The 14,120-nt window shown below is 35.8% G+C and overlaps 1 protein-coding gene across 1 annotated transcript in view; it reads right to left on the bottom strand.

The window, feature by feature from the left end:
- Positions 1–1,296: 1,296 nt before the first annotated feature.
- Positions 1,297–14,120, bottom strand: part of ZDHHC17 (zinc finger DHHC-type containing 17) — a 78,136-nt gene continuing 65,312 nt past the window's right edge. Inside the window, exons 13-17 of the mRNA XM_030467088.1 lie at positions 13,119–13,212; positions 9,361–9,444; positions 8,894–9,051; positions 6,306–6,400; positions 1,297–4,432 (exon numbers count right to left, since the gene is read on the bottom strand). Of these exons, the coding sequence (XP_030322948.1) occupies positions 4,294–4,432; positions 6,306–6,400; positions 8,894–9,051; positions 9,361–9,444; positions 13,119–13,212 (570 nt within the window). The 3' untranslated portion in view covers positions 1,297–4,293. The remainder of the gene's footprint in view (positions 4,433–6,305; positions 6,401–8,893; positions 9,052–9,360; positions 9,445–13,118; positions 13,213–14,120) is intronic.

Here is a 14,120-nt window from a genome sequence, read left to right as displayed (position 1 = left end):
TACTGAACAGAATCAGGATTCTTAATGGGCTCTGAAAGTGATGGGCTGTAAAGCTGCAGGCTCCCCTGCAAGTGCCACCTACAAGCACACACCTGGGTGGCACTAGCCCTATGTGGATGTCTTGCTTACCCTTAGAACATATCAAATGTTGTTAGATATGTAAATCTGCCCACCTGAAACAGTCCCCAGAAGGAATTTTCCCTTTGCTCAAAAGGAGTATTTAATTAGTGAATGCTAACTAACTGGTAGTACAAACATGTAATTTACCAAAACCCAGTGTAGTAGTTCAGAGGAATCCACATCAGAGAACTAGGTGCTTGCTCTCTGTAAGACACCTGTAAATTTTTCCAGAAAGATTTTACTAAAATAAAAGATTGCAGCTCTTTTCTGATGGTAAGGTGTGGTGAGCACCGCAAGTACTCACTCACTCACTGGAGGAAAAAAGAGCCTCCTGAATCAGCAGAAATGGCACCATTCTGCAATTTCTGTTCACGTTCTTCAAAGAAAAAGTCATTTTGAGGAGCAGACCCACTCTGCTTTTTGTGTGATAAACAGCCATGTTTAAAGTAGCAGTCAGATGAGATAAAACACAAATGGTACAAAAGCTGCCAGACAGGTACTACAAATGGTGCAAAACTGCTCGTGTTGAATACAAGAGCTAAGGAATCCTTGAAATGCCTGAATACCAAATGGAAGGCCTGAAGTTTCAGATCGCAAAATCCCTGACAATGATTTGTGGAAAGCAGTAATTTTCACTCTAAAAAAAATAAAAATAAAAAAACAACAGAAGAAAAAGAAGACACAGGAGCGACCACAGCAGTGGTGGAAAAAAAAAGGACAGAAAGCAGCAGACTGACCAGGAGGGACAGGATGGACAAGTGCACATTTCACTCCTTGACACACCTTGGAGATGAAATGACAAATCTCTCTTCCCTTTTCTTAAAAGTGCTCTCAAATATCTAATCTCTTAAGAACCTGTTTTCCCTCACCGCTTGCATTGTTTTCCACATTATTTATCCCTTTTCCTGAAACCCCATTCCTCAACTGGATGCTTTCCCTTAAATAAATTCATTTCTAATTTCATTTCAATTTTGTTTCAATTCAATTAAGTCTTAAGTTGGTTACTTTTTGCAATTCATGGCATATATATGTGCAGAGGCCAACATCTCCTCACAAACAAAACATAATATTTATTTTAAAATAAGAATAATAAGTAGCAGACCATGACATAAGGCTTCTAAAACTGGACAGAAACAACACTGTGAAATCACAACTTAAGTCAAGACAAACACTGCATCTAAGAGTCAATATTTATTTGATTAATAACTTACAAAATTTAACAGATTTAATTTATGTAAGGAGAGCTAATTTATTAAACATTTTACAGATTTTTTTGTTCACAATGTAATACATCAAGATCTCAACAGTATTAAAGTAATACTTGGCACAGTTATAAATAAAGACTATACAAAAAATCCATAGCTTAAAATGTAGTGATGCTGTTTTACACATTAATTGAAAAAAAAATAAATTCTGGGGGACATCAAAGAATACAGAAACCTGCAAAGAAACAGCACATGTTTAGGGCCAAGACAAAATTCCCATTTATTCTACCTGTGTCAGATTAAGTTGGCCTGATCTGCTGTTGGCCTGGATCAGCTCTGTTAAATTTCAGAAGCAATACGGTTTTGGTTCAACAAGTGAACTGTAAGTTTGATAACTTGACAGGAAAACGTTGCGTAGTTGGCTCCCCCCTGCTAGATTTTATGATTTCACATCAAACAATTCAGTGTTACTCAAGACAAGTTACATTTTACACTGGAAACGTCATACATCCCAAATCCATTTATGCAAGTTTTTTTCCCACAACTACCTACTGTTTGCTCCAATTCTGCAGGTCTCAACAAAACTGTCACCAGAGAGCTATTAAGTAAATAGTGCAGAACTCACTATATTCTACCAAAGATCATCTCCTTTTTTGCAAACATTTTCGACATGAGCTGCATGACAAAATTCGTGGTAATTAACACGACTGGGCAACTAAAACTAAAACTTGTATCACGTACTGAACTGCTCTTCTGGTGCTAGGCAGTATTTAATAAAGTGGAGTGAAGCTCTTCAAGTCAACCGACCCCCAACAGAAAAACGTGAAAAGAAAATATGAACAAATATGCAGAACATTTATTCGTCATTAAAGCAACAACACCGTAAAGTTTTCATGCTTTTTTTCTGAATAGAAAAAAATATGAATTAACAATGTGAACTGTTTTCACTTAAACAGATGTGTTTGTCTTAGAGATACAAATTTTGTCTGAAAAAAATACCAAAAAGCTTTTTGCCACCTCTACACCCAAACTCTCCCATTAAAACTGTGTCCAAGACAATTTTGATCTTTCCAGTATTAAACATTCAAGTACTCTAATGCTGCTGTAAGTCCTGACATCTGGTACCTGCAAACTAAGTGTGTGTCTTGAGATTAATGAACAACTACAGAAAAAAATGTTTACTTGCAACTACTGAACATCAACTATTTACGGTCACTGCTCCTCCTACTAAGGCAAGGGCCGGGAATACCACTAGATTGCTTTTTTTACCTGTAATTTGCATATTACAGAAAACGCTAATTTTGCCAAGCATCAAACATGCAGTGAATTTGCAGGGCATAAATGCCTATTAACAGCAAATATTGAACATCACTAAAAGCTCATTAGATACCTTCCTACACTTTTTTTTTTTGGTTGAATAAAATTAAAATGAGCAGCTTTAAATACACTAAACACACACTCACAAAGAGAAAACTGATAAATTATTTATATACAGATACACATTCTTTACACTAGTCTCAGACATCTGCTTTCAGGTCCCTCCTGAAACTCCCCTCACAGGTTTCTCGAACCACTGGGTTGCTACAGCACTTAGAAGAGAACTAACCTGATTCTCAGTTTCTCTGTAAACAATAGTTAAGGAAGCAGTGAACAGTTCACCATGAGTATATGAAAACACCATAACAAAAATCAGTGCATCACATTCAAGAAAAGCCCCTTTGGAATGCAATTTCAGATCATTCCTTACCTTCCAAACAAATCTGTAGCATGAGAACTTAAAAGAAATTAAGGGTGATTTCCACATGCCAATACACCATCTTCATCAGAACACTGTGCTACCTTTTCTGTGTGTGCATGCTAGCATGGGCATTTTTAAAATCTTTTTTTCAAAGTTTGGCTTCCATTATTTTACATCCAAACAAAATCAGCACTTGAGACAACTTTGAGTTCTTCCTCTGTAGTTGCATTCAATTTAAAACTCTCTTGTTTTTTTATGACCAAGATTTCTGCTTTCACAGCTGTGGTTTTCTCCATGCAATTTCTCTTCTAACATGTCTTTGTTTCTGCTACACTGTATTGTATGAGGATCAAACCTAATACTGAAAAATTGCTAGTTTGTAAGTTGCTTATACAGTTACTTCAAATATAATGAATTTTTCCCACTTTTTCATTAACATTATATACTGTTACCTAGTTTTACAGGAATATCATGCATTTAAGCAGGGCTTTAACTTTGACAGAAAAGCTTTCCTTATTTGAGCAATTGTTTATTTCAGACTATATAATTTCAGAACAGGGTTAATACAAGTTGTTCCACTAACTGGTGGCAAAAACAGTAACAAAAAAATATGGGCAACATATTTTTTCAACATTATCTGATACGCCCTACTGCTATAACTTAACACATTACAGGGGATTACCACTGAATGATATTTATAACAATTGAAAAGCACGTTTTTTTCAATGTGTATAATACTACAGAAAATCTGTATTAAAAAAAAGTCACATTACAGGAACTACAAGATAGCAGTCAGTGAACTCTGTATCATGAAACTTAGTTTTATATTCTAGATTGTTGTTTCAGTGGAGTTACTGGGAAATAGTTTTTTCTGCTCAGCACAACCTAACTACTTATGTCAATACTTCCATAATCTCATGCTCCATTGTGAAAGACCTTAAATAAAACCCCCAACAACAACAAATACCGTGAATATGCCGTCGTGAGTAATTCTCATATTAAGAACTGCTAAAATCCCTTTTTGATCTTCCTCCTCTTCCTTATCAGGTTTGGCAGTTTATTCTGTCCATTTTCACTCTTGTTAATAAAATCTGATGAAGAGAAGGTACCTTAAGATTCATTATCAGCCCTACACATAGCATGCTACTCTTCAAGGGATGCGGATTCGAGAGAGAGAAAAATTTTTCAGGCACCACTCAGATATGATATGCTCACAGGATGAAGGTGGTGCTACACCAGCTGGTAGCCTGATCCTGAAGTTTGGTCATATTCTATTGTATACTGCCTTGTCCAGTCCACGATAACAGGCCGAAAAAGACCACAGCATCTGAATTCAAAGAAGTCTATAATGTTCCTTAGACATCCATGGCTAAAACCAAAACAAACACATATTAGTAAGCAGTATCACAGCTCATCTAACTAAGTACAAAAATTTATGTTTGTCTCTAAATTGGATTCTTTGCTCTTTCAGAGGAAAACCAGCACAGGTAAGAATTATCTTGGTGTTTGCTGAGCAAGTTCTGAAATAAGTGGTGGTCAGACAGGTGAATGTTTGATCCAAGTCACTAACTTTCTACCACTGTCTGCCAAAACTTAGGGAGAAATGTAACATGCCATTGGCAGTGCAACATGATGCAGCATAGCACAGTAATTCAGGTGCCTTTATAACAGGAAAGTTGCATTGTAATAGATGGATCCAAGAAAAAAAGAGTACAAAGTGAGGGGTTTTCCCAATATAATTACCATTTCTATTAATATTTATTTCTGTCATACACACTGGTTGATCAGCTGCACGTCTAAGATCAATTAAACTCCTAGACAATACAAAATTAGAAAGCATTATCTGAATTAAATGAACTATACAAGTGCTTTCTGTTGCTGAATCAATTATTTGTCAAATATGTAAGATACCTCCACCTAAATTCCAACATTTTGAATTTTTTAACTTAATTACACATGGGCCGAATAGACCAATTTTCTGGAAAAGAAGCTTGTGTTATGATATGTACAAGAATAGATCTATGTAGTGAGAGGATGACAACCACTTGATGTCAATGCTTCATCTGACAGGTGATGCCAAGCCACTTATTTTAAACATCTGGTGTTATTTTTAGGAATAATTTTCAAAATAGCTGCTATTTCAGTGAAAGTGATTTGTGTACATGACTTTAATTTGGGAATAAACCCAGAACTTTTTTCCTATTCTGTGCACCACTCTCATTCTTCAGGCAAAATAATTACACTTTTGTTTCAACTCTAATCTGCAAGAAGTCTGCAACCTTACAGAGATGCTTGTCTGCTTTTCACTTCAAGTTCTATATGGAAGGATATTAAAAGATCACACAAACTTTTCTTGTAGCACAAAATCAAACAGCAACAAGAATCTCTATATTTCCTGTTCCTGAGTGCCACCTAAGAGAGCAGCAGCTTCCACAGGAGACACAGCATATACAGCAGGCTGAGACATACTGCTGTATTTTTGCTGCTCTTTTTGTAACATGCCCTCACCATACAACATTCCAGCTTTACACTTTCATTTATTTCCAGCTCTGGCTCCATATACTGCTCCATGCCACCATATTCCCATTGGAATGCTGTACCACTCCCAAGCCCCTCTCTCAGCCTGCACCCCCATCACCAAAGAAGCCAGAATCCCAACCTACCCTTTACATCCTCAGAACCCAAAAGCCCACATCTCACCAATGCAACAGTCACTTCAGTTCCTGGGACACCCTGCTCTTTGTCCCTTACAAATAGCTTTACCTGTGGCTCTTCCTCCTGAGTAGAAAGAAGTGCTGCCTCTTTTCCCACAGTAAAGAGCAAGAGGAGCTACTGATCAGATCAAATTCAACACTACATTAAATATCAATCAGGAGAAAGTGCCTGGTGTGGAAGTGAAGATCCAAGTCCACACTTACACCATGCAATAAGCAACCACTTCTGGTTTGGGCAGCTGAGTTATAAAGAGGGGTTTTATTTACCCATAAACTTTACAGCAAAAAGTAACCAATGCTGGTAAGTATTTTTTATGTTTATGCATGCCTGTCCAGAGTCACTGAAAAACGTTTATCACTTCCTTTAGTGGGACAGAATGTGTTACTCTAAAAAAGAGCAGATATATTCAGCATTCCAAGTAGAGAAAATAGTTTAAAAATATTCAACTGTCCTTTTTCAACAAGCTACATAATTTGAATGTATGCAAGGCTACACAAATAAGAAATATGATTACACTTCAAACTTACTTGAATGGGCTTTCAATAGATGTGGTTGTAACTTTGAAGTGCTTGTACCTTCTTGCATTCATTCTTTCATTTGTAGTGATACCTAAGCAAGATATCTGAAGACAGGAAAAAGGATAAGCAAATTAGCTCATATAAAAACATGCAAAAAAGCCCTGCATCAGCCAGAGTTAAATGGAATCTTTTTGGTTGGAAAAGACCTTTAACATCGAGTCCCACCTAGTCCCACCAAGTACACCACTAAACCATGTCTCTAAGCACCACATCTACATGTCTTTTAAGCACCTTCACCACTTCCCTGGGCAGCCTGTTCCAGTGCCTGACAACGCTTTCATTGAACAAATATTTCCTAATATCCTATTTAAACCTCCCCTGGCACAACCTGATCATTTCCTCTTGTCCTGTTGTAAGTTGGGAGAAGAGACCAACCTCCACCTCACTACAACCACATTTCAGGAAAGAGCTTCAAGGTCTCAGCCTCCTTTTCTCCAAGCTAAACAACTCCAATTCTCTTGGCCTCTTGGTCTTACAAGGAGTAAGACTTGTTCTCCAGACCCTTCACCAAGCCTCACTGCCCATCTCTTAAAACACTCCAGCATCTCAATGTCTTTCTTGTAGTGAGGGGCCCAAAACTGAACACAGTAACCAAGGTGTGGCCTCACAAGTCCTGAGTACAGGCAGGCAATCAATTTCCCAGTGCTGATGGCCACACCACTGCTGATACGTGCCAGGATTCCTGTTGGCTTTCTTGGTCACCTTGGGTAACAATGCTGATGGGTGTTTCCTGCCTGGCAGCCTTCCAGCCACTCCTCCCCAGGCCTGTAGCCCTGCACAGGATTGTTGCGGCCCAAGTGCAAGACCTGACACTTGGCTTTATCAATATTCATACAATTGGCCTTGGCCCATTAACCCAGCCTGTCCAGGTCCCTCTGTAGAGCCTTCTTCCTACCCTCACGCAGATCAACACTCTCACTTCACAGCCTTCCAACTGTGTTAGCTTTAAAAGGCATCTTACATAAAACTAGAGGAATACAGTAATGTGTTGTCACTGGAAACAAAAATTTGAGAACTCCCTTGGCAGCCTTACACTACACAAATATAAACCTTGTGATTTGTAATGAAATATAAAAAGTTAAGCCTGCTGCATGTTATAAAAGCAAGCATATTGAAAAACTGAAGTTTGGGCTGGCTTAGCCTCATGTGGCTAAACATGTTCATCTCTTAAGCATTTTATTTGCCTCTGTGAAACCTAGTGAAGTTTTATGTCTAAATACATAAATGGGCACTCAATGGCCAACTTTTGAAGTATGAAGTAAAGGTTTTTAAGTAGTTTTCAAAAATAGTAGGTAGTGTTTTAGCAATAAGCTTGACCAGCTCAATAGCACAGACAAGTTCAAACTTTATTGTGGAAGAAGTGGTGGTGGTGGGTGGGTGAGGCAGTAAGACTAGGGGTTGTGCAGCTGCACAACAGAAACAAAGAATATCTTTATCAATTTCATCATTATGGCAAACTCCAAAGATACTTGTCAAGAACAATCCTAAGGGTTTTTTTTTTCAGTAAAACCCTTGGGAAATTTAGTAGTATGACTGTGTTCAGTTTTCATTTTTTCAGGATTAATGAATAAGTTAAATGCTAGAGTTATTTTGCTTACTTACACTACTGATAAAAATATTATGATGTATTTTTCCAATTAGCACATTTCAAAGATTCACCTGTAAACAGATTTCATTAACAGGAATCCTCAGTGGAGAACTCAATGGATCATGATATAAGTATGATGGAAGGCTCTACAAAAGTTACATGCTTATTTTGCTATAGAAGTCTGGTGAGTTAGACAGCTTTGATGTACATGTAATTCCTCTGCTTATTTGTCTTGGGCAGGGAAGACCTCTAGATGACTAAATGACTCTCACATGTACAAGATTTTGAAAGATGATCTACATTGTAAATGATGCATATTGTAGAGAAAGGAACACAAAACCTACATTTCCTGTAACTTAGAAGATGATTTTTATTTCCACAATCTCTGGAAAGATTACACTGGTAATTCTCATGGTTTGTTAATGACAAGCTAGACTGAGAGACTTTCAAGTCATAGTGAGAGACTTTCAGTATAACTTGTCTTTCCTTAAAAAGGACAAATTAAAACCTGGGTTCGTTTAGATTACAGTTCAGTAATGGGATCAAAAATCACACTGAAGCAGCTTAAGAAATTGTTGCATCCCTTTTTAAGTTATCACCCTCTTTATGCTAATGACATATTCCATTATTCCACTTGCAAGCCACAGATCTTATCCTCTATTAGTCTTTATTGCCTTTCTCTGGTCTGTTTTGCTTTTTTTGCTTCTGAGAATAGAAAGTGGAAAGGTAGGTATTTTTATGTCTTGCCAAAAAAAAAAAAAAAAAAAAAAAGCATGAGAAGTAAAAATGCCTAATACCCAGAGAAAACAGATGCCTGCCTCCTTCAATGTGGCTGAAAGACTGAACACTTGGTCATGCATAATGAACACTAAAATTTAAATGATAGAACTAGTGATATTTTTATGTCACTCCTAAGGCTCAGCATTATAAATGTAGTATTCTTCCATACCTGATACATCTGACACATGAGTAACACAGCCACCCACATGAAGTGAAAAATACTGTTTAGAAACATCCAAAACATCCACGGAGAACAGGTAGCAATCTGTGTAATATAGGTCCAAAATCCATCTTTTGCATAACTTGTCTCACAGTGGAAACCCCAGTCTACAGAAAAAACAAAGTGTCAAATAGCATGCAGAAGACTTAAGATATGCTTACTGTACATCAACATAACACCCACATTAAAATGTATTAAATTAAATTAAACAATAATGACATGCCAAAAATAGTTCTATTTGTTTTCTAATAATCTTCTAATTCAAAATATGTAATAGTCAGTTATTATTATGCAGTTTAATTTCAGAATAAAATATCAAAGTCTGATAAGGCAGAAATCTATAAAAACGTGTATCAGGAGATAAAGGAAGTATTTACAAGCAATTAAAAAAAGCCAAAAAACCAACATTTACTCACAAGAGATACATCCATAAATCATCCAGCAGATCATAAAAAGCAGGAAAAAAAGGTATCCCATAAAATAGCGATGGTTCCCTGCTCCTAAAGTTGCACAAAATAAACAAGGTTCAATTTACTTCACTGTATCAGTGAAGTAAGGATTACACTATATCAGAAACTACACTATAGAAATGTAGTTTCCACTTCTATAGTGGAAGAGGACAACACTGTATCAGAAACTTTAACTGCTTGCTTTAAAGTACTACTTATTACCATATACAAAAACATTATCCTCCAGTATTAAGCCAAGATAACTTAGACAGTGCAATTAGGTGGTTTACTTATGACTTTTTTTTTACTTCTGAGACAACAAAGCAATATTTTATTTTTTTCAATTTCTGTCACATTACAGCTGTATTTCTCACAAATGTGTTCCATTTGTAATCCCTCTCATGAGTTAATCGAATTATTGATAGACAATATTTTGAACAATGAAGGTGACAGATACTGAAAGATTCTGAATAGCTAGGAATTACTATCAATAAATATTTTTACAACTCCATTAAAAAATCATCAGACTGCAGAGTTCAGTCAAAAGAAACAGTAAGTCAACAATTTAGGCTTAAATCTGCTTGATGAAGCCACCTAAAAATAAGGTATCTACTAGAACTTGTAGAACAAATACAACTTAACAGACAAAGCCTAACACCTTGCCTAAAATGTGGCAAAACCATTCTGCTTAAGACAAAGTTTAAATGCAAGAAAATTAATTTATGAAAATACTGATCTATTTTTAACAGTAATAGAGCTGAAAAGATGCCTTTTATGTGAGTACATTGTAATTCTGAGGTATTCAGCCATTCTCCTGTTTGTAAAACATGCCCACTGTTGCAACCTTTCAACAGCTCTAGGATGTAAACTAAACCTACACAGATGATAATGTGCTGCAAGAGATTTGGCTGTCATCATCTATCAGCACACCATTCACTTCTTCATTATGTCAAATGTTTTGCCTTCTAAAAAAAAGAGCATCCTCTGGAGGCAGAAAATAAGCAAGTGCTTTTAGCAAGTGATTTGAAAGCCTATATAAGTAAGAGATGAGGAAAAATATACATACAACACAAGCTAGACTAAACACAAGACATTTCCTTGAAAATCCAACAAGTTCCTTCAGACATAAAAGCATGTTGTAACATTACCTCCAGTTACCTAAAAGCATGTGAGAAATAGCGTTGGGAGTGTTCCCCTAAGGTATCACTTTGATTTGCACACTAAATTTAACTGTTACGTTTCATAAAAAACATTAAAAATTAAAACAAAAACCAGAAGTTAGATGGTGACCTAGAGGTTCATGAGAGGCATCTTATGAGATGCTCCTTTCAGCAGCATCTTCAGCTATACTAAACCAAATTTTTCTTACCAGGAACTTTGCCTGTATTTGGGAAAAATCACACATGTAGCATTTAAAACTACAAATGAGACAAGTACAATCTTGGTCACAGTTAAAAAAAAAAAGACTTTGGAAAAAGGAAGTGGAGAAACTGTCTTTCTTCTCTATGTGAAATAAGACTGGGCAAAACACAGCACTTATATTGTACAGTTTCACTCCAGACTGACAGGGTCACAGTCAGTCATCCCCCACAGTTAAAATAATTATTTCTAATTTTTTTTATACAGTTATGATTATATTACAGGTAAGTGTTAACATATAATAAAGGTAACTGATATTTCACTGATGGAGTTATATTGCCTGATCTAGACTGTTTGTTAATGTCTTAGTTCTTCCTCATTTTATCTTTTTTTTGGGGAAAGTTATTATAACTAACAAAATAATCTCTTGTATGAACAAGGCCTATAATGTGATTCATTTCAGTCAGAATAATATGTCAGTACAATGTCAGCATAACCGTTTAAAATTTGCCTCTAGCTCCTTTTATGCTGTTACTTAAAAACTAAATTTATTTTGCATGTCTGAAGTTTGTGTCGAAACGGTAATTGCAAATTTAATAAAATCTGGTATTTTTAGTTTCCAAATAACCAACTGTAAAAAAAACATAATGCCATTTTGAGAACCAATTAAAATGATAGGTATAACCACCTGTAGAGACTTGCTCACTGTAATTTAAAAAAAAATATGGCAGGTATGATGAAAAAAAAATTGCCCCAATTGCCTATTATTTTGTTTTTCAAACAGTTTGCACTTTTTGTCAGCTTCTTCAGAATGGTAAAAATATTCTCTCTGCTTCTTTATATGGCATGTTTTATCCCCAAAGGATGTATTTTAGAATGTCTAAGCACACTCTTACAACATTTCTGTCCTATCTTTAGTAAATTCTTTTCCTTCTAGCGCATTCAAACTAAGACTACATAAAACATTTCCAAATTCCTCTTTTCCAAAAAAACAGGGTTCATGTTTCCCTTTTTGGCAAACACAGCATGAATGCTGTTTTAAGAATGGATTCGGTTTTGTAATCCTATGCTTAGAGTCACCACATACTAATAATCTGAGTTGGGCAGAAAAGCCAAATAAGGTCATTTAGACCATCACTCCCTCCAGTGCTGTTCTCATAGTGTGATATAATGCTTTTCTCCCAGCATACTTTTAGGTGTCCTAATGTTTACTTTTACCTCTAATTACCCCAATCTGTTTAAGACCACTAGTAGAATTCTGCTTTTCCATCACCATCATTTAAAAAAAAAATAAAATTACCTAACTAACTGAATCCTGTTAGCCACATACTCCCTTAACACACACAGACTTGACCAGCTTTTTAAAATGTTTTTTATGCTCAGTTACAGAATAAAATACTAGATCTTTCTGCCCTATTGACAAGTCCTTCTCAGCACTCTTGCTAAGCCTGTGCCCCTTTGCCTTTTTTAATAAAAAATTTCTTAGACCTTAATGGTGAAACATCTAAAATACAAATCAAAAGTAACTCAAGATCAGTGAAATGTAAAGCAGAAGGGAGTGATATAAGCCCACCTTAGTAAGACTTCAGTGGTGCTCTATTGGAATTCAAATGCCAGCATTGACTGTTCTACTCTTGATCACAAGACCAAACTGCTCTGTCTATCCATTATTAAATACACTTGGAGGGACTACAATAAAGCACTTATTTGCTTTCAGATGCTGTCAATGAATCCAGGTGCTAAATCATTCCAGTGCTCCCTGCACAACAATGGATTTTAAACAAGTTTTCCAAAAAATAACATGTGGAACAGTAGCACTTGGAGATTTTATTCCCGTTCTGTATCTATTCCTTTTATCATTACTGGGAGAATAAAAGACTACCTGGGGGGATCAAAAAGAGAAGAATACATGAATAGGATGTCATTCTGTATCTAACTTCTATGATCATTACATTTTTGAATACATACACTTTCCTATTAAACTAGAATATTATCGGTAAAGATGAGAAATTTTATCTTATATAATGGGTAAAAATCAGGTGTGAAATCAGCACACACCTTTTTGCATCTTTTAATAACCAGAGTTTATGCTAATAAAAATATGTAGCTAGGAAACAGAATTAGACATGAAATGATTTTGAAGATAGGTATATCAAAGACTGTAAATAAAGCATAAAATGTAGAAAAAACCTGAGCTCAACATGAAAATGCTTTCCCTTCTTCTGAAAGTCCCCAACAATTTTTCTCAGACTTTGGCAGAAGCCAAGTAATTTCAACCATGAAGTGAGAACAGACAACACCCTACAAAACATACCATGTTGATTTCAGAAGCTTTTCCCTTCTTTGCCTATTATGATGATACTCACCTACACAGTTACCCACCCATGGGCAGTGGTGATCAAACTTTGCTATACATCGATTGCATACACCACAGTGTTTGGACCTCACTGGCTTCCGTATCTGTAATGGTTATTAAGATCTGTTCAGAATAGCAAAAAGCTCTGACATCTTTATATAGAGAAATACCTCAATTAATCTGCAATTTCTATTGTTACTGTCATAGAGAACTTCAAATTCGATGCTATTTTTAAAGCAATCTTAGCTATAGAACTTAATCTGCATGCTATATAACAAACATCTATGCATTTCAATTTTTTTCCATATAAAGTTCTTCTATCCCATCCAGCTAATGAGCTTTGTACAGCAACCAGTTTCATTTCAGCTTTTTAACAATGAATGTACATAATGAGTTTGAGATCCACGATTCTGTCAGTATCCTTCATAGTGGAGCTACATCATGAATGTAAAGTGTGCTCAGCTTATTTTATAGAGACAGAAATAAGACACAACAAATGTAACTCAGTGACACTTAGAATGCTAAAGTACTCCCAAAAATTTCTGTTAAAACCTTGTTTGAAACAAACATAAAACAGCAATAAAGAAATTGATACTAAGTGTTTTGAGATACACATGCACACATAACTTTTAAGGTGCCACATTTATACGTAATTTTCCAGATTAAATTTTGGAAATATTAACATCATTCTTGTTCTATAAAGATTTAATTATTATAGTATAACACTGATAAACTTGATTAAATTTTAGATTTACCTATTATCTTTCTAAAATAGAAGCACAGAACCACGGAATTGTCATGTCTAGAAAAGACCTCTAAGATCACCATGTCCAACTGTCTGTTATCCATCTCCCCCCCAAAAAGAAACAAACAAAAAAAAAACCAGCCCACCAAAACACACCATTCCACCATCTCCCTTGGCCAGCCTGTTCCAGAGCTTGACTACTCTCTCAGTAAAGAAAGTCTTCCTAATACTTTGTCTAAAGCTATCCTGGTGCAACTTCAGCCTATT

This window comes from Calypte anna, chromosome 1 (genome assembly GCF_003957555.1).
Source record: "Calypte anna isolate BGI_N300 chromosome 1, bCalAnn1_v1.p, whole genome shotgun sequence".
Classification (NCBI taxonomy): domain Eukaryota; kingdom Metazoa; phylum Chordata; class Aves; order Apodiformes; family Trochilidae; genus Calypte; species Calypte anna.
This window is presented reverse-complemented; position numbering and strand designations above follow the sequence as displayed.